At 39.5% G+C, this 24,131-nt stretch overlaps 4 protein-coding genes across 6 annotated transcripts; 2 read left to right on the top strand and 2 right to left on the bottom strand.

Moving 5' to 3' along the window:
• Positions 1 to 949: 949 nt before the first annotated feature.
• Positions 950 to 4,823, bottom strand: LOC103993858 (homocysteine S-methyltransferase 2). The gene is made up of 7 exons (XM_009414068.3): positions 4,239 to 4,823; positions 3,901 to 3,957; positions 3,596 to 3,825; positions 3,365 to 3,494; positions 2,222 to 2,425; positions 1,942 to 2,013; positions 950 to 1,412 (listed from the first exon to the last, which is right to left on the bottom strand). The coding sequence occupies exons 1-7, from the start codon at positions 4,617 to 4,619 to the stop codon at positions 1,188 to 1,190; spliced, it is 1,299 nt and encodes a 432-aa protein (XP_009412343.2). The 5' UTR covers positions 4,620 to 4,823; the 3' UTR covers positions 950 to 1,187.
• A 945-nt stretch (positions 4,824 to 5,768) lies between these two features.
• Positions 5,769 to 12,728, bottom strand: LOC135680693 (tRNA (guanine-N(7)-)-methyltransferase non-catalytic subunit TRM82-like). Its single transcript, XM_065194806.1, has 11 exons — positions 12,533 to 12,728; positions 11,170 to 11,303; positions 10,518 to 10,682; positions 9,352 to 9,532; positions 8,567 to 8,623; positions 8,419 to 8,489; positions 7,950 to 8,028; positions 7,812 to 7,871; positions 6,871 to 6,971; positions 6,714 to 6,774; positions 5,769 to 6,280 (listed from the first exon to the last, which is right to left on the bottom strand). Exons 1-11 carry the CDS (start codon positions 12,596 to 12,598, stop codon positions 5,888 to 5,890), a joined length of 1,368 nt encoding a protein of 455 aa, XP_065050878.1. The 5' UTR covers positions 12,599 to 12,728; the 3' UTR covers positions 5,769 to 5,887.
• Positions 12,729 to 12,887: 159 nt separating this feature from the next.
• Positions 12,888 to 15,275, top strand: LOC135680694 (uncharacterized). The gene is made up of 4 exons (XM_065194807.1): positions 12,888 to 13,034; positions 13,116 to 13,233; positions 13,306 to 13,458; positions 14,937 to 15,275. Exons 1-4 carry the CDS (start codon positions 13,027 to 13,029, stop codon positions 15,108 to 15,110), a joined length of 453 nt encoding a protein of 150 aa, XP_065050879.1. The 5' UTR covers positions 12,888 to 13,026; the 3' UTR covers positions 15,111 to 15,275.
• Positions 15,276 to 16,236: 961 nt separating this feature from the next.
• LOC135680692 (protein TIFY 4B-like) lies at positions 16,237 to 22,605 on the top strand. Of its 3 annotated transcripts, none has more exons than XM_065194804.1 (9): positions 16,237 to 17,300; positions 17,392 to 17,549; positions 17,636 to 17,787; positions 18,097 to 18,181; positions 18,258 to 18,420; positions 18,497 to 18,562; positions 20,591 to 20,648; positions 20,719 to 20,936; positions 22,047 to 22,605. In XM_065194804.1, exons 1-9 carry the CDS (start codon positions 17,090 to 17,092, stop codon positions 22,058 to 22,060), a joined length of 1,125 nt encoding a protein of 374 aa, XP_065050876.1. In that variant the 5' UTR covers positions 16,237 to 17,089; the 3' UTR covers positions 22,061 to 22,605. The 3 variants fall into 3 exon arrangements, with proteins under 3 accessions (XP_065050876.1, XP_065050877.1, XP_065050875.1); XM_065194803.1 differs by having other exon boundaries at positions 16,241 to 17,300; positions 17,633 to 17,787; XM_065194805.1 differs by lacking the exon at positions 22,047 to 22,605 and having other exon boundaries at positions 16,238 to 17,300; positions 17,633 to 17,787; positions 18,497 to 18,588; positions 20,719 to 20,855.
• Positions 22,606 to 24,131: the final 1,526 nt, after the last annotated feature.

The following is a 24,131-nucleotide window of genomic DNA, read 5'->3' as shown; positions in this document are numbered from 1 at the left end:
AATCTAGTATATGCTTTAGCATGCAATAGACTTTAACTGTGCATATATAATAAATATTTTTTTTATCAAATTCTTTCTAAAGTCATTTTAAAATATTTGTTTTGATTGAAATTTTTTACTTTTATCATTTGATGAATAAAGCTATATACTAAATATCTCGAAGACTCAATTAATATATCATTTCTGAGATAATATTAATAATATTTATAATTTATTCCTAAATATCTCAATTCTCAAAACATAAGATGTCTTATTCATATCAATTATCTTAAAAAAAAATTAGTTTTGTCCTTTTGACCCTTGTAAAATTACTAAATTTTATATATGACCTTGAACATGTAATATATCCATTAAAATTTTGCATTTTGGTCTTTTTCAGGGGTATACTTGTGAAGTTCTCAACTTTTGGGGAGTACAATGGGGATAAAAATTATAAGAGCTACAAGTTTAGATAGACAAGCACAAAAGAGATTCATCTTAAATGTGTAGTTGCATGTTGCAGAACAAGCAACTACACATTAAGATGAACCCTTGTGTGCATGTCTAATCCATGAAAATTGCTCAAGCCAATTAATAATGTGTTATTAGGTCAGGATAAAATCCTTATAGATCTAAATATACTGGTGTGCAATGGCTATGGCAATTAAATGTGCAAGCTTGAGAGATAACATTGGTAATGCAAATGAACGCATGGATTGTATTTTTCTTAGTATTTGTAATATTATCATGATTCAACATCAGTAACATGCCATTTATGGTATGATATAAAGCATAATCAAAATATGATCTATTGACAAGAGACGCACCCTTTCTTGATAAAAATCTATATCGGTTGAAGAGACACATCATATCATCTATATGATGGATCAAAGGGTTTAGTGTCAAGATTATTATAATCAATTAGCAATAGATGTATCATCACAACATATTGGTATACATAAATTCAATATGTTGTCATCCATGTCTCCTTGAGAAGACCATCTTTGCATGCTACAAATTAAGAAGCCATTTCTCATTACATCAAGATCATCTTTCCTAAGCCAAGATTAAATTTGCCACTTGGGCACTCCAAGGAACACAGAAATGGCATCTATTTGACATCAAGATCAATATGTTTTAAGTCCACTACAGAATCCATATTTTGCTGCCAATCTACTCATATGTATCATTCTTTCGGAGTGATGACTTTATGCAGAGTCGATCAAGCAGCTGTCTTTGAGTATATTTCTTTCAATGTCATTATGCAGCTCTTCATCAGGTTTTGAAGGATAAAAGTCCTTGCGCAGAGCTTTGGCGATTGCCCTAATGGTGTCTGGGGTTGTTCTACAGCAACCTCCTATAAGAGAAGCTCCAGCCTCATGCCACTTGCTAACATACGAAACAAAATCTTCACCAGAAACACCATTGGATGCCTGTAGCCAGAATCAGACAAGTCAGTAGATGTATTTTTTCATATAATATTGTATATAATCTAATGTCAATATATGATGTTGACCCAAGTTATGCAGAATGATTCTACAATCAGTCACTTAACTATGATCATTTAGTAAGCAGAAGAATGAAAGATTTTGCACCAAATGATCATTATTTTAGCACCACAAATTAGATCAGATGCATACGGACCATAGTACAAGGAGTGCTGATTGCTTTATGCAAAGGATGCTTGACATCAGCAACATCATGGGAAGAAAATGTCACAGCATTCAAATTGATCCAACCACCAGTTGATGGCCTCTTAGTAAGGATTTAGCAAGAGGATAATTCTGTTCTGATAGGATGTGAAGATAGGTATATACTCCATTTAGGAACAATAGGAGATTAAGACACCGTCTTACCCTTTGATTTATATCATAGTAATGTCAAAGAAGACGAAAAAGAATGATCAGGCATCAGTATTATCTGAAAATTCAAGCTTAAAGTTTCAAGATAGTGAAAACATACCACCCACTCCTTTTTGTCAGGATCATAGCTTTCACCACTGTTTGGATAGATCACGATTAGCTTTTCTGTCAACTATACAAGAGAAAAACCAGAAACACCTCATCACAAACTAAAAAGAGTTAAATAGCATGCCAAATACTGAACACATGCTTCATCCAGGATCGTGTGGGGACATGATACTGTCAAAATGAATTGCATAAAATCCAGTATTTAACATAGAAGTACAAAAAGTTAACATGCAGCTAAATTTAGAAGCTAAAAGCTTAATTATTCATAGTACCTTCCTGATAGATATAATTAAACTGTGAATATATCTGGGATAAGTACAGTTGAATCCAATTGCAACAACATTGTCACATGAATCAGCTATCGAAGCACAGTCCATCAAAGAGTCTCCACTGACAATGTTGATCCCATCATTTGAGGTGAAAGAAAACCAGACTGGAATTTTTATATTACACTCTTGAAGTAGCTCAATATATGCCTATAAAGGAAAGAATTAGGAACCACCAAGAGTATTATATCAAATAAAAAAGAACTGAGTCTCATCTGTCTCTCTATGCAAGGGAAGAACATTGACATCAATAATAAAAACTTTGTGCCAGATGTAAAATTTAAATCTCTAGCTTATTATTCCGACAACCAAGCACAGTTGACGGAAATGTCGCTCGGTGTAGGTCAGTGATCATCCCCTTCCTTATTATAACCAAGCCTTTTTCAGTCTTCCCCTACCTCCACCGGCACGGCTAAACTAAATTCATCACCTCACGGTATTAATATTTCGGAGTGATTATTACATAGAAACAATCAAACCATTGTTGGATCAATTATCAATTCCAAGAATAGTAAATATAGAATAATCAAAGTGCTAAAAATTATGCAGGATAATTTGCAAATATATATTGAGCACAAGCATGCAATCATTGCTATGCTAGTAAGCTAGAAGTGGCTGAAACTGATATGTTACTTCAATGATTTGGACTCCTTGTATGGAGGAGCAAGTCACTTCAATGTTTGGAGGAGCAAGTTATTCGGAGAAGCAAGTTACTTCAATGCTTTGGTCTCCTTGTTTGGAGGAGCAAGTTACTTCAATGCTTGGAGTTGTCAACAATCAACACGGTTGTATGTCACATTGAGACTTAGTACCAACCCAAGTCCAGGAGTAATCCGACAGGTGGATTAGATTAAGGGACCTAGAAAATTGACCGCTTTGTTGCAGCAAATTACTTCATAACACCACACCCAGTTTCTAAAAGTTTTTGTTTGCCTTATCTTTTCGAAAATATATGAAACTATTAATGTTTATAAAGTACTTACAGTACTAAGTCCATTACAGCTTTCAGTAAAAAATGTATCAGAAGGTAGCGGCAGGGCTACAGCTTAGGGAGAATCCTGATCTAGATATGTATGTATCAAACAATACCTGTGCTTCAATTTTACTTGGAATTGTCTCAAAAGCAATTATATCTGCTCCAGCTTCAGAGAGAACCTGAAGTCTTCTCCTGTGGAAATCTTTGAGCGTCTCCAGAGTCACTTCTAGACCATAATTACCGCTGAAAAATGAATTGACAATGATCACCGTAACTGGAGTTAGATCATCTAACGAAAGGTACCATGGAAGAAGAATAACCACGATGAACATTAGAGGTTGCACCTATACTCGGAGCCATCTGCCAAATACGCTCCATAGCTTCCTATCGATGCTCCAATCAGAACAGGATGATGCTTAGAACTGATGCCGGCCTTGCTGCATCTATCGGAGCCTCTAAGGCGTCGCCCCTGAAATATCTCTCGTGCTTCGCATGCAAGCTCGACGCTTCTCCGCAACAAGGCCTCACTTTCCTCCCTAGAGAAGCCTCTAGACTCGAAACCTTGTATGGTAGCCTGGTACACACGAAGTGATCAGCGCTCACCATTATAATGCTGCGAGATGTTGTCACCAAAGACGGATGAGAGAACCTGATAGGATGCGGTGATCAAGATGTTTGCACCAGCTTCAAGATAGTCCAAATGGACCTGCAAAGGTATGGAAGGCGGTAATCAAAGAAAGGGAACAGATTGTGCTGCTTGCAAGCTGTGGAATCGAAGCACCTATCACCGTACTCTGTATGATGGGTTTGTTCGGAAGATAAAGATCATGAGAAGTTCACAGATTGCCACAACATGGGCAAACACAACACGAGAATGCTGGAGAAGGCCGACGAATGGGAATCTTTTTGTGCCAAACTACATTGTAGACCGTAGTATCGAAGGATGGGAAGTCTATTAAGGATCAGGGAGAAGAGAGGGGGACATGCCTTCTTGATGAGGTCGGGGGAGGTGAAGAGGTACTTGGCGCTCCACAGGGGGTCCTTTAGGTCGGCTCCATGTGCTTCGAGCTCCGTGGCCAGCCCGCCGTCGATGACGGCGCATCCACCGGCCTCCCTGAGGAACTCCCGCATCAGACGGGCACCGAACCCCGTCCCACGGTGCGTGCCTGCGTGCGCGTGCGCGTGCGAGAGAGAGAAGGGCGCGATTTCCACTTCCCCGGCCGCCATTCTCACGGAGGCGGAAAGGATGGGATGGGATGGGATGGGTGGTTCCCGAAGTTGGTCGCGTGCGTGGGGATATATAGGGAAGAGATTTGAGTCCGCCCTCGGTAATTCTTCTGAGTGCGGGAAGGGTAAGATGGGGTTCATGAAACGCCCCCGTTGCGGCTATTATGGGAAGAAAAACAGAGCCTGTATCGGTGGCGTTCCCTTCACAAACATCCTCCATCCCCAATCCTCAGATATATAGTTGATCTTTGGCTGGTCCTTGGAATTTGATGCTGCTGTTCCAACAATGCGAAGAATCGGAATCGATTCATCTGTGGATTCAAGACATTCTGATGGCTTGGAGTTATGAATGTAACACTTGGGGATATATATATTTGGGCACTTGGGGAAACAGAGCTTGTACTTCTTTTCTTTTGGGCTTCGTTGTGTTTCTTCTATGTTCAGAGAAGAAAATAGGGCGGATACAATGAATCTAGGCTGCATGTATGTAGATGGGTTTAGAGAAGAAAGTGAAAGACGTCCAGAGTCACTGTACCGTGAGGTAGGTTGACACATCCAGAAGCTCCATGTCAATAGGGGGCACAACAAATATATCCTTCTCCACTATGAAAAGATGAGCTTATCTTGATGAATCGATTTGCATTACCAGCTTGCAGGGCCCGCAAAGTTAAATTGTCTTCGAAGCAATAACGAGGAACACACCTTTTCTTTTATCTGAAAAGTAAACAGAGTAAAAACACCTTTCATCATCGGGTGGAGTTGCCAGAAATGACTCGAAACCAAATTGGAAGAAATAGCTGTCGATGCCACCAACGGTCGGGATAGGATAATTAACAGTCATTTTAAAATATATAGTTATCTTGTTGGAAATAAAATCTCATATTAAGAATCAAGTGATATATACATATTTTGGCTCATAACTTAAATTCTTAAACATTGGTATTTGTCCTTTATATATTAATCTTGACTATATCATAAGTATTAAAATCCAATGAATAAAAATTTGATCTGATTTAATTAAAAAATCAAACTATCGATAGACGCGGATGACTGAACCATCGCATAACATCCAAAAAGATATGAACTCAATTTAAAAGTATGAATAGAAGAAAATATTAAAAATATTCATATGTAAAATGAAGAAAAATATCCTAAGAGGACAGTCTCAGAACTTTAATAATTAAACAAATCAAATTACAAATATTAAATTAAAAAAAATCTTAAGTTTTTGAGTTGAAGGAGTGAGTCCCCATCAATATTATGACACACAGATTCGTGCAGTACTGCTACTGGAAAAAAGAAAGGAAAAATAGCTTGCATGATAACATACAGATATGTATCTGGGAGAATAAATATGTAAGCAAAAACAACAACACCTAAATCACAAGAGACAACTGACACAAGCTCTTTTATCTTAGTTTTCTATCATTTCTGTTCCTTTTTCTCATCTCTCTTCTCTCTAAAGCGTATTCTTTTTTTATCAGCATGTTTCGCATTGATGCTTTAACTGCTGATGCAGCTGCTGCGAAAGCTGCCTCTTCCATGGCGACATCAAAACTTCCCTGCAATTCTGAAAGGAGTTTCTTCCCTCCTGGTACTTCATTGTCTTCCAAAGTAATAGGATCATGGCCATTGTAATCTGAAGGGTCTTTGTGAAAGCCAGACATGACCCTAATGCGGGTTGGTAACTGGGTGGCGCTCAGGGTAGGAAGATTTGAGGCACCCATCACCATCCACAAGCGTTGTGTCAAGGAGCTCAACACCATACTGGTCGGGAAATAATTATCTTCCAAGGTAACAACCTAAAGGACAAAAAAAAAAAGTAAGAAGGTAAGAAATTATAAAATAAACATGTTTCGAGAAATCTCAATTTTCCATTACCACAAGGCATGGAAAAAGATTTAAAGCTGGTGGGAACATAAAATATGATATATAATGTACTAAATGGGCACATAAAAAAAAAATTCTCCTAGAAAAGATGGGAAAAGGTCAGCTGAGAATCCATCTAATAGCCTCAGAAGCTTAGCAGTTCGGTAGGTGAATAAGGTAATGTGGAAGCAAATCAAAGTAAAATCCAACTTAAAGCTCATATCCGAAATCGATAATATGTATATGGATAGTCTGCTGACCGGAATCTTTTTCCCTTTGGCTTTTGTTTGGTTAGTAAGCATGTACAGCAGTTCGATATGCATGTAACATCTATCAGCTAATTATATCTCTTGGTTAATTTTTTACCTTGGCAACAGAGAGAGTTCTATCTGAAAAACCACAACTCAAAAGCACAATCCCACGCAAACTGCAGTACCAAATATCACCATCTTTCAAATTATGGCACGTATGTTTCAGCCAGAATTTCTAAAAGAAAATTTTAAAAAAATGTCAGTGAACTTACCTCTGAATGGCAACAGCAATTATCGAACCATCAGAAGAGACACAGAGATCAGTAACTGGTGGATAACCATCCTCTGTCCCATTGTACTGTAATGATCCTACCTTCAAAATGAAACCAGTAGGCTCTCAGATAAAAAGAATAATAATTTTGCTGACTCAAAAACAATGATGACTAGCTAACCTGTCATGATGAATACTTGAAAATTAAGAATGACTAAAGAACCAACGTAATAAAAGAATGTGAGCAGATGCATGTCATCAGGAGATACGGAATCAAAGCCAGCAGAGAGTGGTATAAATGATCAAGGTAATTGAAAGAAAGACCTTTCATCACAAGTGAAATATGAAACACTATACAAAATGTAAATCAATTAATTCAGATGTGTATTTAGATCTTTATGAAGCACCATTTTAAGATATAAAAAATTGCTAAAAAAGAAAAGGCTCTTCTGAGTCTCGTACACATGCTGATAATAGATGTAACAATATGCAATTGCATTGTCTCCTATTTTAATGTAGTCAGTTCACGCCAACATATCCAACCAAAATAATCTTGCATAAAGGCACAGCTCCAAACCACAAGGATTCCGTCGATCCAGGAAAAAACTAGAAAATTTTCACTACCAGCTCCCCATTTGCTTTCATCAATCTATGAACTGAAACAACTCAATGGACATCTCATTTCTAAGCCAAATGGAGTCTTTCTAATTCAAATGTATTTGCTAATACAGTTGGCAAATTGGGCTAGGTGTCATACCTTTATCCCAGCACTTAAAAGTCATAAAATCTGTGAGTACCATAAACAGTAAACTTTAGCCTCAGCGTTTGTAGATAATGAGGCATCATGACAATCTCTTATTAAAAACAGTACAGAAATTGACATCATTTCCTTGCAAAAAGAAAATTCTCTACATAAAAATAAATAAGCTTAGTCTATGTTACCATTGCCCCAACTTCACAAGTAGCAAGTAGGAGTCCAGAAATGAAGTCCCACAACCGAACCTACAAAAGGCAAAACACCATATAAATACATGCCAACAACAACATTTTTCATATTCCTAGATGATTTTTTGCACTCACAGTTGAATCACCACTTCCAGAAAAGAGAAAACCATGGGCACATCCTGGAGGACATGCAAAGGCAAAACAAGAAACAAAGCTGCAAAAAAGAACCCCAGTTATAATGATCTGTTATCCAACAGCCATTTTAAGTGAGATCTTACACTAATATATGGAGGTATGAGATTAAAGATGTGATGTATGTGTGATGTACTCAAATACTCAGCATACAACTGGTTTATGGACTTACTGTATATTATAAACTGGCTGCAGAAGTTCAATATAATGTCTTAAGACCTGCTATATTACTCATTACAATATAAAGGACAACTGTGCTATACGCAAACTAATGTTTAGCAAATCATTAATCTGCATTTTGTAGTGCAAAATAAAGTTATCAAGACTTAGGAAAATGCGAGTATATTGGAGAACAGAAAGCTAAAAGTAAATAACCAAAACAATGTGCATATGACATAGAATCCATGCTCACTCTTTATGACCAAGGCAGAAACTCTGAATTTCATGTGCTCCTTTTAGAGGTAGTTTAGGAAAAACCGTGATCTACAAATGGGGAAATGAGATTACACAAGAAAATTACCGTAAGAAATTCTAGAACACTTTAAGAAGTTTATACATACACGAATTTTGAAGTCACGATCAGCACTTGCAATGAACCTTTCATCTGGCGAAAATTCCTGCATATTGAACAACAGAAAAATAACCAAAACTATATGAATAATCAAAATTAGACCCTATGGGGCAACCAATAATTAGCATATTCTGCTTAAAATACATGAGCAATTTCTGCTTAAAATTTAAGATCCGATAGAGTAACAAGGCTATCTTCATTAAACTAATTAGCGTATTTTGCTTATGGACTTCTGAGATGCACAGCAGAGGCAATATCTATCTGCTTTAGTGATCATTGTGCAAGGAACATATTGACTTCATAGTAGACTTAGAACTTGTGAAATGGTAGTATGTGGAAAAATAATGCACTGAAGTTTCATTTGAAAAAAAATATGTTCAACACACACAACCCCAAAAAAAAACAAAAAAACCAGAATAAAGCTCCATTGATGTCAATGACATGACAAAACGCTAATATTTACAAACCCAATGAAAATGGCATGAGCATGTGCATTATCAGTTTTAAAGCACTAGAAAAAAATAATAAACATGGTGTGCCACCCGCTTAATTATGGTACATGACTGCTAAAACTAAGGGTCCAATCACATAAATTTTACTAGATCTAATAGATATAAGCCATCTAATAGCACAGCAAAGCGGATCCATTGAAGTTATGCATCAAATATGGGGAATTCTTTTTGGTGGAGAAAAGAAAAACAAGGAGACAGTACAAAGAAAATAAAGTTAACCTTATCATGAATATTAAGAAAGTGGGATGATAAAAACTCATACCAGCCTAGTAATGATGCTGCAGTAATGACCTAGAATTGGCACAACCTTCTTATCAACTTTTGTTTGTTTAGCATCATCTTCATCCAATCCAAGTAACCAGACAACTCCAAACTTATCAGCAAAAGCAACATATCGCCCACTGTGGCTAATAGCAACTGCACTAACTCGTTTGTCTGCAGACCTGGATATTAGTTGTTGACAGCAATATGAATATATAAAACCTTCACGAACAAGGGATATTTAATAACAGCAAAACAAGGAAAAAATAAAAAATTTGATTAACATAACTATACATAATGAACCTACCCAGTTGACAGTTACAACAACATAATCTTATAATTATATAGTGATTAGATCCAATTTCCCAGAAGGATCTGTGTCTAAATTGTATAAAGGAATAAATTCTCATCCACTAGAATACCTGCACCATACCATCTTCAACAACATAAAAATCTGGAGTAAAAGTCAACTAAGTTCGAGTCTGCTTATGCACTAAAATGAACATGAACGTATGTGCTAGACTAAGTAGCTATAACTCATTGTAGTCTACATCCAAATATTGTTGCATGAACAAAATTTAGGAACACCATTTCTTATTAAAATATGAAACAAACCGAAACCTTGATATTACAGTAGAAAGTTACTATTGTGTGAGAACTTGAGTTATAAGGTAGGATACATCGAACGGTACTGTCTCTAAGGATTTAGGACTTCAGTTGTTAAATGTATCAGCTAAAAATGCCATCTCACCAAGCAGATACTTAAGGGCCAAGGATGGTTTTTAGACAATAAGTTGATAATCATTATCCTATTGATACAGTTTAATGAAACCCTAATGATGTTAGGAACATCAGTCATTTCACATATTGCTAAAATTTAACAAGTAATCCATGATACAGTTCACACTGAAAACAGGAAAAGTCCAATTTTTTTCAGTTTACAAAATCAAGATGCCTTTGCATATGCCTTATCTTATTTTATCAAGTGTCTGTATCAGCCTTAAGATGACATAACACACGTGCTTCATACTTGATTACATATTTGAATTTGCATAAAAAATACATAATAAAATTACATCCCCACCTCCACCCAAAATACATAGGAAAAGAAGAACAAGCAGTTCATCTGAAATTATGCATTGAAAAAATTCAGAGCCTAAAACTCACACAGTATGAATGCAATGCCAGGAACTTGTTTCCCATATCTTGACAAGTTTGTCATCTCCGGCAGATGCAAGAAATTTTCCACTTGCACCAAAGTTAATTGATCTAATTGCATCTGAATGGGAAGGGCCACTGGGATCATCTATCAATGAGACTGAGCAGTTACCCCTGTTGGGAACAAAATAAAGGCAATCAGAATATATATATATTTTTTTTATTGATATATGCCCAAAAGGCTGATAATGCTTCCAAATTATGGTCTATCATAAGTCTGTCTCTTACTATTGTTCCACCTGTTAGAATTTCAACCATTGACATGTTGCAAAACTTCATTATGACCATATAGCAGTGTCCAAGGTTCGAGTAATAGAAAAACCAACCTCTGCTTGCAAAGGTAAGGCTATGCACATTGATGCTCCGCAGACCGCACAGTGTCAGGGAGCAGCCTTGTGCACTGAGTTTGTCCTTTAGGGTTCAAAAAGCAACAGACAACTACTCAAAGAAGAATCTTCTTATGGCTCAAAGACAAGACATCAGTAGCAAACTTAAAAGCGACCTATCACTGGATTCTTATAATTCTAGTCAAAATTCAAATGTCAAGTATGACATAACCATGAATAATCATGTTTCGATAAAGATATCTTGGAAAGCTTACTCTAAATTGAATAGTCGAAGCTCAGAACCCACTGCAACAACAACTGATTTCTCAAAAGGATGAATGGAGATAAGTGCAGGAGCGACTTCACCATCCATATTTTTCTCTTCTTCAATCAAGCCATTTTCTACATCCTATTCCCAAATGAAAGTTGTGTAAGAAATCAAATATTTAAATGCAACAAAAGGAACGTTTAGCTTTTAAGATATTTTGGCAATAAAATAATGGCACGTGCCTTCTTTTTTCTTTTAGAAACAAGAACATGTCAAGGGAATATAACATTTGAATTTGAAACTACATTTGCTGGGTCGGACATGCAAGCCTTGTGAGATTTAATTTATTCGAAAGGTTGTTTCTTAAAAAGGAGCACCCGCATAACAACATAGCTACAACATTTGAGAACTCAAATGACATGGAAGTTAATCTGTATCTAGAATAGAACAGTTAAGTACTATCCAACATGATTTCAATCAAAACAATACAAATCCATATATGGTGAGGCACTTAACCCGTTAGCTTGTGGCCTCAATCTTGGTCTACAAAATGTCCTACAAATATGATTAATGACTAAGATTTTCTTAATTGTGCAATGGGCCATTAGAAAAGAAATAATAAGGGACTATAAGTGATTAAATTCATAGTACAAATTGATCTTTATGAATATCCAAGTCAATTCTTTGTAATTCATATATACACATAGTGGTCGTTCTTTTTATGAAGATTTTCACATAACATCAACATTTTAGTGTCCAAGCAATTAATTAGTTAAAGCAAGGTCAGGAGACACATTAAAAAAAAAAAAGAGTATGTCTTGGTGTTTAGGCAAATTAATTTGGTTATACCAGGACTTGTGAAGTCTGATTAATGTGGGAGGATCACAGTTATGTTTACAACTTATCTCTCTAAAACACAGCCCGACCTGTACGCTCGTAACATGATAAGATCATAATCTGAGCTATCCTGATCACACCTCGGTGCAATTTTCCGTAAAGGTGTATGCTATTGAGTAGCCCATGAAGGGTTTTCTTTTAGATTATCCCTGAACAAAAGGGTTTTTCGATTAGTTTTGATGGTTTTCTTTTAGCTTAATCCTCAAGAAAAGGGTTTTCTAGTAGCCTTGATGAAGCAAGTAGGTTCCTAGATGTCATTAAAAGACTGTATAACAAGAAGGTGAAAAGAGAAGTCATAAATTTATGTAGAATTAATGATCTCAATCGCACCCGTAAAATTACACAACCGGGTGTAGGATTAACTTGGTGCACGGATTTCGATCGGATCAAGTAGCGTTAATGCAGAAGAAGGGAGTCAACAAAGAGCCAAATCCAAGAGAAGGACGAGGACCAAGATTAAAAAGAGCACGAACCATGGTTACCGCTGCAGGAGCCGCTTCGTCGCCGCCATCGGAGACAATCTCCGTCGTCTCTTCCATGGATGTCGGGTTTGTCCCTGGCGGCAGCTCCTCTGCGTTCGACGCCAACCCAAGAAGCGAGGAAGAGAACGCGAGGGATGGGAATCGAAAGCTTAGCACGGCGCGAAACCTTTTGATGAGCTCGTTCGCCCTAATGTGGAACGGCACTCGGCATACTGGGCCACGTGTACCGCTCCCTCGGTCACGTGAAGAACACGAGCGGGGAAGGAAGCTGTTAACGGGTCGGATCGGGTTGATATCGGGCACAGTCCACCGTTCAATTCGTTGAAGATGGACGGTCCAGATTAATCCAATACCCAACCCAAACCACCCGCAAACCCCCAGTCGCCATCCACCGCTATATCTCTCCGCCGGCCGGCCGTCGTCCCGCTCAGCGTCGCGTGCCTTCCAAGGGTGTCTCTCTCCTTCTGAGATTGAGAGATCCCGCGATGAAAACGTAAGCCCTCTTCTTCTTGGTGATTCCTTTCTGATCCTGTTGTTGGAATCTTGCTAAAGAAACGATCTTGGTGCTCCATAGATTACAGGCGAATGCTGGGGTGCTCACCAATCTCGAGGTCCTCGAGTTCCTGCGCGCGAGAGGGGCGACGAGTGATCCCATGGGGTGCCTTGGTGCTGTTGCCCCGTCCGAGTGCAAGGTGACACTCCCACGCCCTAAATCTCGTCGTCTAGCAATCCTGGTGACGGTATCTTGGTTCTGGTGTGGGCAGGTTTTCGATTACCTTGTAAACACGCCTGCTTGCAATCAGACACGGGGAGCAATCGATGAGTTCTTGAAAAGATGCGAAAAATTCAAGCTTGCAAAAGCTGAGAAGTTCAACATCATCAACTTGAGGCCATCCAACCAAGCTTTGATCGATCCGGTATGTCTTGTTTTTTAAAACTAATTGGTACTGTTATGTTTGGTATGTTAGAATGTGTGAGCTTGCATTTAGGTATTGCGATTATTTACAGCAAGCTTTGTCAACAATTATCAGCTGTTGCATACGAAGAACCATGTTAATTGTTGACTAATTATGCATCCAGCTTCTATTCAAAGGAAAACTTCTGTTCTTCCTTGAGGTGATGATATGTCTGCATTGTAGATTGCTAAATTATATGACCTTGGTGTACCTGCTCCATGATAATTTCATGTGATGACTCCCTTGAATATTATAGCTTCATGAGTTCTTTTAAGTAACTTTCTTAACTTAGGCTCCTGGACTTCTTAAGATTAACCTTTATTATGGTTAGCTGGAGATAGTTTCATCATTGTGAATTACTCAAACAAATAAAGAGGGTCCATTTGAACTATTTGCAACCAACTTAATAAAATCATTTGCAGGATTGTGTGTGTGTGCGTGCGCACATGTGTGTAGAGAGAGAGAGAGAGAGAGAGAGAGAGAGAGAGAGAGAGAGAGATAATTTCAAGTTTTCAACCAACTTGATGATTCTATTTATTTTCAGAGAATGCATTTAGAGTTAAAAGAGTCTTTAGGTAACCATCAAGGAGTTAACACAGAAACCTTAGGAAGGACCAATATTCAAACCCAAAAAAACCGAGTTTGAATAAATGATGCATTCAAAAGGCTCATGACTTGTGCAAGAAGTGATGCATAAATCTGCATGTCAAGAGCAATCAAAAGGCTCATGAGGTTGATTTTATCAAGATCTGAGAAAATATGGTAAACTATTATTCAATATCAACAAAATCTCTGAAAACATATGAAATTTTGGTTTTACACTCCTTCAAGCCCAAGGACTTCTAAGTGATCTTTAACCCTGAGTACCCTTTGCACACGAAAAAATAAGGAACCTGGAGTTGGCATAGATGAGTGAAGTTGTCGATGCAGTGAAATAGAAACTAGAAAAATAAACCATGGTGGATACACTCATAAAGACCTGTGCCTCATTGAAAATCTTAAACCGATCTATTTTAAAACAGGAGGTGCAATGAACCATTTATATTCCAAGACTCATCTCTGAGAATCGTCAAAATACTTACCATTGTTCAGTTATCAAAGAACTTTCATTAGGATTTACTATGCCTATACTGTTAAGATGTTGCAGCTTTCATCCAAATAATGCATGCTTCCACTATTGTCTTCTGTTCTAGTTTTAGCTCGTTCTAGTTTTTACTCTAAAACTTGATATCCTAAAATGATTTGATTTGAGTGTCCGCCTTTATTAGACATCATTGTCGGACTACTTTTGAAGCTACCATCAGTTTTTGGACTGGTAAATCTACCCAAATATATGTGCTAAGATATTAGAATATGCTCCATTCATTTCATGACAAATAGTTTAAGAGATCTGTTTCTTTTTCCATCATCCCTTTGTTCGTGCCTTCTTACCTGTGCAGATTATCGAGTACTGCGAGAAGCGTCTTACAAAAGACGAAGCCCGAGGGATTGATGAAGTTCAGGAGCTGGTGGATTCAGTTCTTGAGGTTTTACCGCCACCTCCAGCAAAGCCTGATGAAGAAATGCAGGATCTTGAAGAACCGCCAACTGCGAAGCCAATGGAGGAAAATTAGTTCTTTTTTTTCTTCTTTCTGCAGCATGTGTGTTAATTCTCAAAACCATTGTGCTAATGCCCCCAATTTCCTCTCTCCCCCCCCCCCCCCCCCCCCCCCTCTTCTCATTTTGGATTCTGATTTTTCCTCAATGATTGATGGATATAGTACATTATTCTTTTTGAAGCTGTGATGGGAGCATCATCAATGTTTCTTCTGGTTGCTTAGTTTCCTCTATCAACATGATGCGAATGGCCCAAGAATCTGACACAGATTGATGCTGGAAAACTTGTCATCATCAAAAGATGTTACTGTTCACGGCTTCAATGAATCCTGGCACCCAGAAGCACCTGCAGCATTGTGTTTGAAGTTGAACCAACCGAGCGCATGAAGTTGTCACGGACCCCATCAATTCCTTGATTCATAGCAAGTCCTTACGATGATGGATAGTTGTTAAGACTGTTTATATTTCTCTTAAATCAGTCTTCACACAGAAGTGACGGAAATAGTATCTATCGAATTGGCTTGCGATAGGATGGGTGGGTGATTAGGGATAAGGCAACGGGAATGACAACTATACCACCTTGCGATGAGGTGGTGGCGATGAAAGGGAATGGTGACATAGTGCTATGCTAATGGTGGAGGGTTAGGTGTGACAATAACACTACACGTTACTAGGGAAGTAAGAGGTCGGAAGAGACAATGATAATGTGTCGACGATCAAGGGCAAAATGATAATGAAGAGATTTTTTTATCAAAGTAATAAAAAATGATATCCCTATGTGGAAATCAATTAGGAGACATCCTTTAGTAAAAAAAATCTATTAGTAAGAATTTTTTTAAGTAAAATACCCATTAAACAATGATAACAAATATTTTTCAACATACGTGTTACATGTTATTTCTCTAAGTTATGGTTATATATATATATATATATATATATATATATATATATATATATATATATATATATATATATATATATATATATATATATATATCTCAACTGAACTAATGACCATTATAGTTAACAATATCATACATCATGATGATAATGATGTATGAATAAGATGACTCGAGTATAAAATTCTTACCATATTTGAGAAGGAAAAAAAAAGTGGGGAAATATATGCTTCAATATGCTTGTGACTTATTTATCTATCGAACATTATAATTGCTTGACTTGATTGCTTCTGCAAAATTATAGCTTATACTGTATCAGATGCCAACTTGGAACTCTCATCCTATAAGTCTACTTTACTTGCTTACCTTAAGCTGGGAAATACCCACCATGGCCCCCGCACGTCCGTGGCCATGCGACCCCACACCGCCGTGGGCGAGCGCGCGTCACCCACCCGACGCGAACCCACTTATCGTGACCGCTCGCTGGAACCCCCACGTCCGCCGTGGGCGCACCCACGTGAGGGTGGGCCCCGAGACGTCGGTGTCGGAGGCCTTCGGGTGTCAAGACACGCGTTAGGATGGGGGTGTAACAACGGGCCCGGAGCGGTCTGCACGTGACCCGGATTTCGTCCCATGCCGCTGACGTCACCTGCATACCAATAATGTCTCCAATTTACCTTACGCATAAATCGCATGTAAAGTACCATCACGTGCGTTGTAACGCTGGATTTATCATATCCGAGCGCCGCGATTGGCTCAGTACGTGCTGCTTCGTCCAACCAGCCGTACGATTAATCTACCTCGCTGGCAACATGTCACGGTCTACGCGGCAAAGCTTGTTGCATGCGTAGGCTTTTGGGTGATCGGGGCGACGGGCGGGGCCAGGCAGTCACTGGTGGGAGCGGCGGACAGACGTGGCGGCATGGGGTTGCGTCGTCCACCGGATAAAATAAACCGGCCCCCAACGAACGGGAGACGCCGCGGCCTAACCCCATCCCGTTTGAGTTTGTTTCCGAGTACATTGCCTCTCTCGAGCTATTTTTCCCTCTTTGAGGTAGCTCCTGCGATCGCACTGCGCGCGCGAGAGAGAAAGAGATATGATCGACTCTTCTCCCGCTGCTATTCCTTTGATGTCTACTCCTGCATCCGTGGTGGCCGGAACCCCGGTCGATCACGGCGGCTTGCCTCCTACGAGCGCCGGGGAGATTGTGCCTCGGTCGCCTCTCGAGAAGCCCCTCGCCGAACTCACCGAGAGGGACATCGCGCAGCTCACCCGCGAGGACGCCCGCCGCTTCCTCAAATCCAAAGGTCTCTCTCTCTCTCTCTCTCTCTCTCTCTCTCTCTCTGTTCCTGCTTTGCCGGGGGGCGCGGTGATGGGGGAATCGATGGGCGCGTGTAGGGATGCGGCGGCCGTCATGGAACAAGTCGCAGGCGATCCAGCAGGTCATCTCCCTTAAGGCCCTCCTCGAAGGGACGCCGGGATGCGACGACTGCCCCGCTGGCGTCGGAATCTTTCAGAAGTCTTCCCCTCCTCCGGCGCCGGTGTTCCCCTTGCAGGTCGTCATCCTCTGGTTTTTCCTTTCTCCACAAAGTACCGAAGTAACGCCCTTAGTCTCACCCCATTTCTTGCTTCTTTTCAGCAGGACTCTTCTCCGCCCTCACCGAAGGACGGCGGCGGATCGCAGCTGCCGGCAAAGGAGTCGTCACCGTTCCGGAGGAGGGATCCGATCCCTCCGTCCTACTCCGCCGGAGCGGAACCCCATCCCCTGCCGGAGATCCGCTGCCTCTTCCCCAGGTTTGTCTCCTTAAGCATCCCCAACTGGACCCCCCCAAAACCCACCCCCTCCTCGCGCCGCTAAGTTGCGCCGGTTCGCGGTCCCCCCTCTTTCACCGGGTCACCCCTCCGTTCCTTGAGACCCTTCATCGTCGATCCGACGACCCAGATCGTCCGCCCCAGTACGTGATTACTTAATCGAGCAAAGGAGCTCATCGGTAGGCGTTATGTCCCATGGGTGGGCCAGCGCTCCTCTCCGCATAGGGATGGTGCAGGTCACTATGGGCGTGTCGTGAACGTTGATGACGGTTTATGCGTCTCTGTTTTCAGGGCGACGGCCGAACTCCCGGCCGGGCAGATGACGATCGTCTACGACGGCGTGGTCAACGTCTACGACGACTTGCCGATGGATCAGGTAAGTTCAAGAATCTCGTGTTCGCCCGTCACTCACGACGCGTTACACGCTGACACGGCGCCGCTTTGCCTCGCAGGCGAGGGCGGTCCTGGAGCTCGCGGCCAGCGCGGTCTGCTTCGACGACCTAACCCGTCCGGTTTCTCCGGCCTTCCGCCCCACCTCAGTTGTCCCCGAGCAGGGCCCGGTATCGGTCCCCACAGCGCCCTCGTTGGCCAAAACTTTCCCAGTAGCAGCGTCGGGTAGCCATCGACTGCCGTATTGTGCAGATAAATCCTGGCCTTGTGATAATATCTGACCGGACTGATTGTGATGCAGGCAGGGTGGCCCACCATGCGGCGGGCGGCTTGGAGGAACCGAGAGGCACACGGCCAGCGGAGCCTGGTAAGAGAGCGGGGAATTTGTGGCGGGTAAAGTTTGTTTTCTGATTCGATCATTACTGATTGCGACACACATTTTGACACCCTAGTGGGATCCTCGAACAGTATCATCCTGTGAGAGGCTATCTCAACGTCAGGCCCCCCACTGTGTGATGGGTCGTGCATTTAAAGATTTAGGGCGACACTTGGTTCCCTTACCAAGGAGAGGACTGAGACTGGGATGGAAATGGGAGCGGGTGATTTTTTCACTCGTGTTCGGTCGGGACGGACAGAGGCGTCCTTTGGAGAGGACTTGTGTTTTCCTTATTAAGGGATATGAAATCCGACCTGGTGCGTGTGATTCGCATTCACAATCCCAAAGGATATAAAAATAGCCTTTAATATGACATATGAAAATGATATACCAAATAATAATATTTGAAAATTCTAAAAAAAAAATCTTACATAAAACTATTAACTAAATATTAACTTAAAGTAGAAAAAAAGATAAAATAATATAAAGTATCATAAAACAATATATAGGTGAGAAGAATGATGATGTGACTGATAGTCGACATCCTAACGTCATATGATCGATATTCTAATGTCATGGTTTTGATAATTAGATGTCACATTGATTAACATCTCGATGTCATGTGATTGACATGTTGTCATTCATTGGATTCGACATGACTTTGATTAACCGACGGGCATGTAATCATCTCGACATTAACACATATCCAAGGGGGGCATTTCCTCCCTCTCTAAAACCACACTATGAAAAGCTCATCATGTGCATTTCCTTAGACATACCTTTGACATAGTTTTGCATGACACTTTGAACAATGAAGGGGATTTGGTACTTTTCCAACACTAGTCAAAGATAATCATAAAACAAGACCTCCATTGGCTCTGAATTGGCATCCCAATCAGACAATCAAAATATGTATTAGCATTAAATTATAATAAATAGTATAGTAAATATGAATATATATAAAATCTATCAAAATAAGATAATTAAAACATAAAGAAATATGACAAGATGAAACAAGAAGCAACATAGGATTTTAAATTCCATTTTCAATTCTTTTGTTCGTGGACGAAACATGTTAAAGGATTCTGATCTTAGCTGAATCCATTTCCTATACTTCTGGTTTGTGAGTATAGAGCAAATGTCATCTAAGTGTACTTCACGCAACCAGCGAGATATTTGAGTTCTGGTGGTTGTTGGGTTAGATGGGTGGCTGTGGTTGTTAGGTGAGGAACCCAGTTTTTATTATTATTCGCGATAGTTGTAAGTGTAATAATGGACTGGAAGCCTGTTTGCAGATTGGGTGACCTATGGACTGATTGCAATTTGCCCATTATGATCGGGCCGACCATTAATTTGTTATTGTTCTTCATTGCAATAACCACTAATTTGTTATTGTTCTTCATTTCTGCCCCTGTTCCAACTTCCCAATAACCATAGTTGCCGGCTTGATAGTTGCATCTATTTTTAGTATCTAGTTGTCTGGACCTATCTGTTTAAATGTTTGTTGAAGAAAGTTTTCAATCCTGCAGCACAAAGTTCTGTGTTCAATTTTTAATGGGAATTAAGTTGTCATGAATAATCTAAATATATGATGTTGTTCAAAAATCATATTTGTAAAAGTAGATCCTTAAAAAGATTTGCATAAAACTATAGGATTATGCTATGAGAATTTGTAGATATCTAGTTTTCAGAACAAATTTGTTTTTGCTGCACTTGTACTATTAACTGAAACCTGTATGTTGAGATTGGCTTTCACTACTTCATGCATGAAACCAGGCTTATGTTGACTGTATGTATGTAATACTGCTAAGCCTCATTTTTATTTGCTGAATATTGTGCTAGTGTGTAGTGTCCATACAGTTGCCCTCAGAAATCCTATGAAATTGACACTGATAAGAGAGATATGGATGTGGAGGGAGTTTATAATTAATCCATATGACTAGCATCATATTAGCAACCTAATAATCAATCAAATGATGCCATACTTTTCTTGTACTAATGCTACTTGAACTACCACAGATTCTGCAACAAGCAGAAAAGCATCATTGCAGAGGTATTTGGTGAAAAGAAAAGACAGGTATTGCTTTTTTGTACCAGAGAGGCTTTGTTGTTAAAGAAATTCCATTAATTTTTTTTCTTTGATGAAGATTCAAGGCAAAGAAACTCCTTAAAGGTTCAACTTCTTCAAATATGGAAATGATGTACTTTAGCCAAAAGTTGAAATTCCCGAACCCAAATGAGCTTACCACGCTCGATGACACAAGCTTCTCTGCCCTATTTCAACAACCTCAATCCCCAGGTAAGTGCAGCTCTGGAGAAAACCAAGTTCAAAGGGAGAAATTCTTCATCGATCTCAATGGTGATGGTGAGTTAAATTTTGTGTTAGATGATATATGCACTGTACTTTTCCTTTGCATGTAAAATCACTACTGGTTGATTAAGCTAGCATCTCGATGAGGATGCTACTCAAGCAAAAATTTATGAAATTTTTGCACATGAGATGTTTTCTTTTGAATTCTGTTTCAACATACAGAAATATCATATGATATAGAAATTGTTTTCTTTGTCTGATTCGCTTTTGATGTTGAAAATATCAAGGCTTGTTTATATATTTTCTTGTATTCGACTTTCATTGTTTTTTTTCATCTTACCATTGGTGATCTCTCCTCTTCTGAGGTAGTCTCTCTGCCTTTCACCACCACCTACTCCGAGAATATATGGTGCTAGTTTAGGTGTACGGCCAAATGAAGAACCAGTAATGCGTAAATAATTTTAATTAAATATTGAGAAAAAAATGGAAAATACAATATTCAAATTCATGGCATATTCTGATACCATTTTAAAGATTTAATTTAGTGGTCATAAATTCTAATGGTTTAAGCTATTAGAAAATGACCCAATATATGTTTCAACAGTGTCCAATTCACTGGGCTTGTTCTGCTATTCATATGCTCTTGTCCATCAGCACCACTATTCTCTTTTCTTCTTGGATCTGTGATAGTTTAGATTAGGAAAATAAAACCTGCCAACAAATTAGTTGCAGTTCCTCAAACCATCATCACCCTATTCTTGGAATTTGGATAACCTGATAAGATCAGAAACTAAACTTATGTTGCAAGTTAGAGCTTTTTTATCAAAAAAAAAAAAGAGAGTTAAAAGTAAGATTTGGTGTCAGATACATGTCTCTCAATTACTTTGTTGATTGACATGAGCTGAACAAATGACTTGCGGTTTCTCAGACTTCTCACGAGGTAAAAATAATAATAATAACAATCAAAATTTCAAATTATTTTTATAATAAATTTCAGTAGGATTACATCTTAGTTTGATGTGATATAAATCTATGATGTATGCACATACTCCACCATCCATTAATTGATACCTTCTTGTATCCTGGTTGGTGTTTACTTCGTTTGGTTTAGCACTACTGCTGGTGACAATCTGATATCTGTTTGCATCTCAATCGTAATTACAGGTGGTGGGGATTAGTGAACTGCCTAACTTCACTTGTTTGACGAACAGAAGTGTGCTAATGCTGCTCCATCAACGTGGCCAAAGCCATCAGAGATCCTAATTCCTCATCTTTCTGCTTTGGGTTTGAACATATTCAAGAAGTTTGGGTTTGTGATTCCAAGCAATGACAAGCATGACTTTGACAAATAGTAGAAGGCAGGATGGAAGATGAGATTGAGCCATAGTCTCCATCCAGCATATAAATATGCCAAGATTTAACAGATTTCTTCACCTGTGAAAACAATTCTGCCAGTTTATGGTGCCAGTGCAGCCTATGGAAGGATCGCAGTTCTGTGTTTCCAACTGCTATCATTTTCTTACCATTTACCACCTTGCTTGCTGTAAGGTGTTCTATGAATATTTCAGCTGCTCGTGGATTTATTTGGGGTGAGTACCGTATCCCGAAAGTTTGACATGCCATTTTTTTTCTTCTCTTTTATGAGATAGTTTTCTTGTTGTTGATTCTTATATTTAAGTTTATCGATACATGTTGAATCTATTGGTTTACGTTACTGGTGGAAGTATTGCCTCGAGGACCAAACGCACTCGTGTTTTCTGCATTACTCATTTTAGATTCTTTATCCGTTCGTAAGTGCTTTTGGCTTTTCCTTCGTATTTAAAAGTGTTTGCTGGTGGCTTCTTGTTTTCTTGCCTCTTCTTCTTCTTCTTCTTCTTCAGTAATGTGGTGATATTTTTCTTTTTGTTCTTTTCAATCATTCCGTCCACCATCTCCTGCTAACTATTTCTTTGGGTCTCATAGTATTTTTTATATGTGACCTCACATTTATTTGGCCAATGAGAACCATATAAATTTTATTTTCTTTTAGTGTTTTCATATTTCATTCAGCAAAGCCCAAAAGCAATCTGCTCATTGGGAAGTCCAACTCATGACTTTTTGACTTTTTATTGTAGACTCGTTCTTGGGGCTTTGTCGAGTAATATTTTTTTATGAAACACCCTTATGCTAATCTTGGTCGTCATCATTTCATCATCATCAATCTAATCCACTATTAGAAAAGAAAGGAGGTCTTCGTCATTACCATTCATGACATCTTATAGGAGTGCTCAATGCATACTTATCAGAACTAAGTCAATTATGTAAGCTATATATTTAATTATATATATATATATATATATATATATATATTCATATTCATATTCAATTGCTTATTAAGGTATGATGTGTTATTGGACATATATGATTTAATTTTATAACTTTAAAAATGATGCTATAAATTATGCATAACAATTAATACCTATGGAATTTTGTGTATTATTAATATCTTTAACAATAACATAAAGTGCTCAGAGTGGCTCACAAGAGAAAATAATGAGGTGAAAGAGGGATGTCTCTTAACAATTAAATACCTTGGCAAAACGTTGTATCCATCAAATTTATCATCGCAATCCAAGTCTTAATCAAAGCAAAAGTCAAACCACTCATGTTCCCAATTTGGCTTTGCTTAGCACGAGGATTTGGCGCTGACCTCGACCCGGTCTTCGGCACGAGGGATAGGAGCGAGTCAAAGTGGATCAGGTACGACTCCACACAAGCTCGTTGCTTCCCGTTTCCGTTAAACCGTAAGCATGACATGAACCACTCACATACCCATATCCATCTATTTCTCGTTTCCTCAGATTTTAATCTGATCCGTCGGTTTGACCGGCCCGAATCAGGTGCGTATGGGACATCCGAAGGAATTGTCCTCACCGCGGGTAACCGCACCCATCCCCAGGAACGACCACGACAACCCCCTCGGATCCGCTTCATCCTCGCCCTGTCCGTCGCAGCCCGCACGAATCGTGAGGTCGGACGTGGGCTACGACCGAGGGGATCGCAAGATCTCGAGCGGGAGCGAGGGAAACCGGGGCACCGCCTTCGCCACGACTTAGGTTTCGATCGCCACGGCACCGAGCGCACCGTACTTCGCGACTCGTGTCGTAAAGAATGTTGTGGAACTGGATTTCCGCTTTGCCACGTGGCGCGTTTCCCCTGCCTACGTGGCGCCGGGGTGGACGGCGACTACGTCGCGCTAAGAGTGAGATG

The sequence above is a fragment of the Musa acuminata genome, chromosome BXJ1-8, assembly GCF_036884655.1.
Source record: "Musa acuminata AAA Group cultivar baxijiao chromosome BXJ1-8, Cavendish_Baxijiao_AAA, whole genome shotgun sequence".
NCBI lineage: Eukaryota > Viridiplantae > Streptophyta > Magnoliopsida > Zingiberales > Musaceae > Musa > Musa acuminata.
The sequence above is the reverse complement of the archived record's forward strand: the minus strand, read 5'-3'. Positions and strand labels throughout refer to the sequence as shown.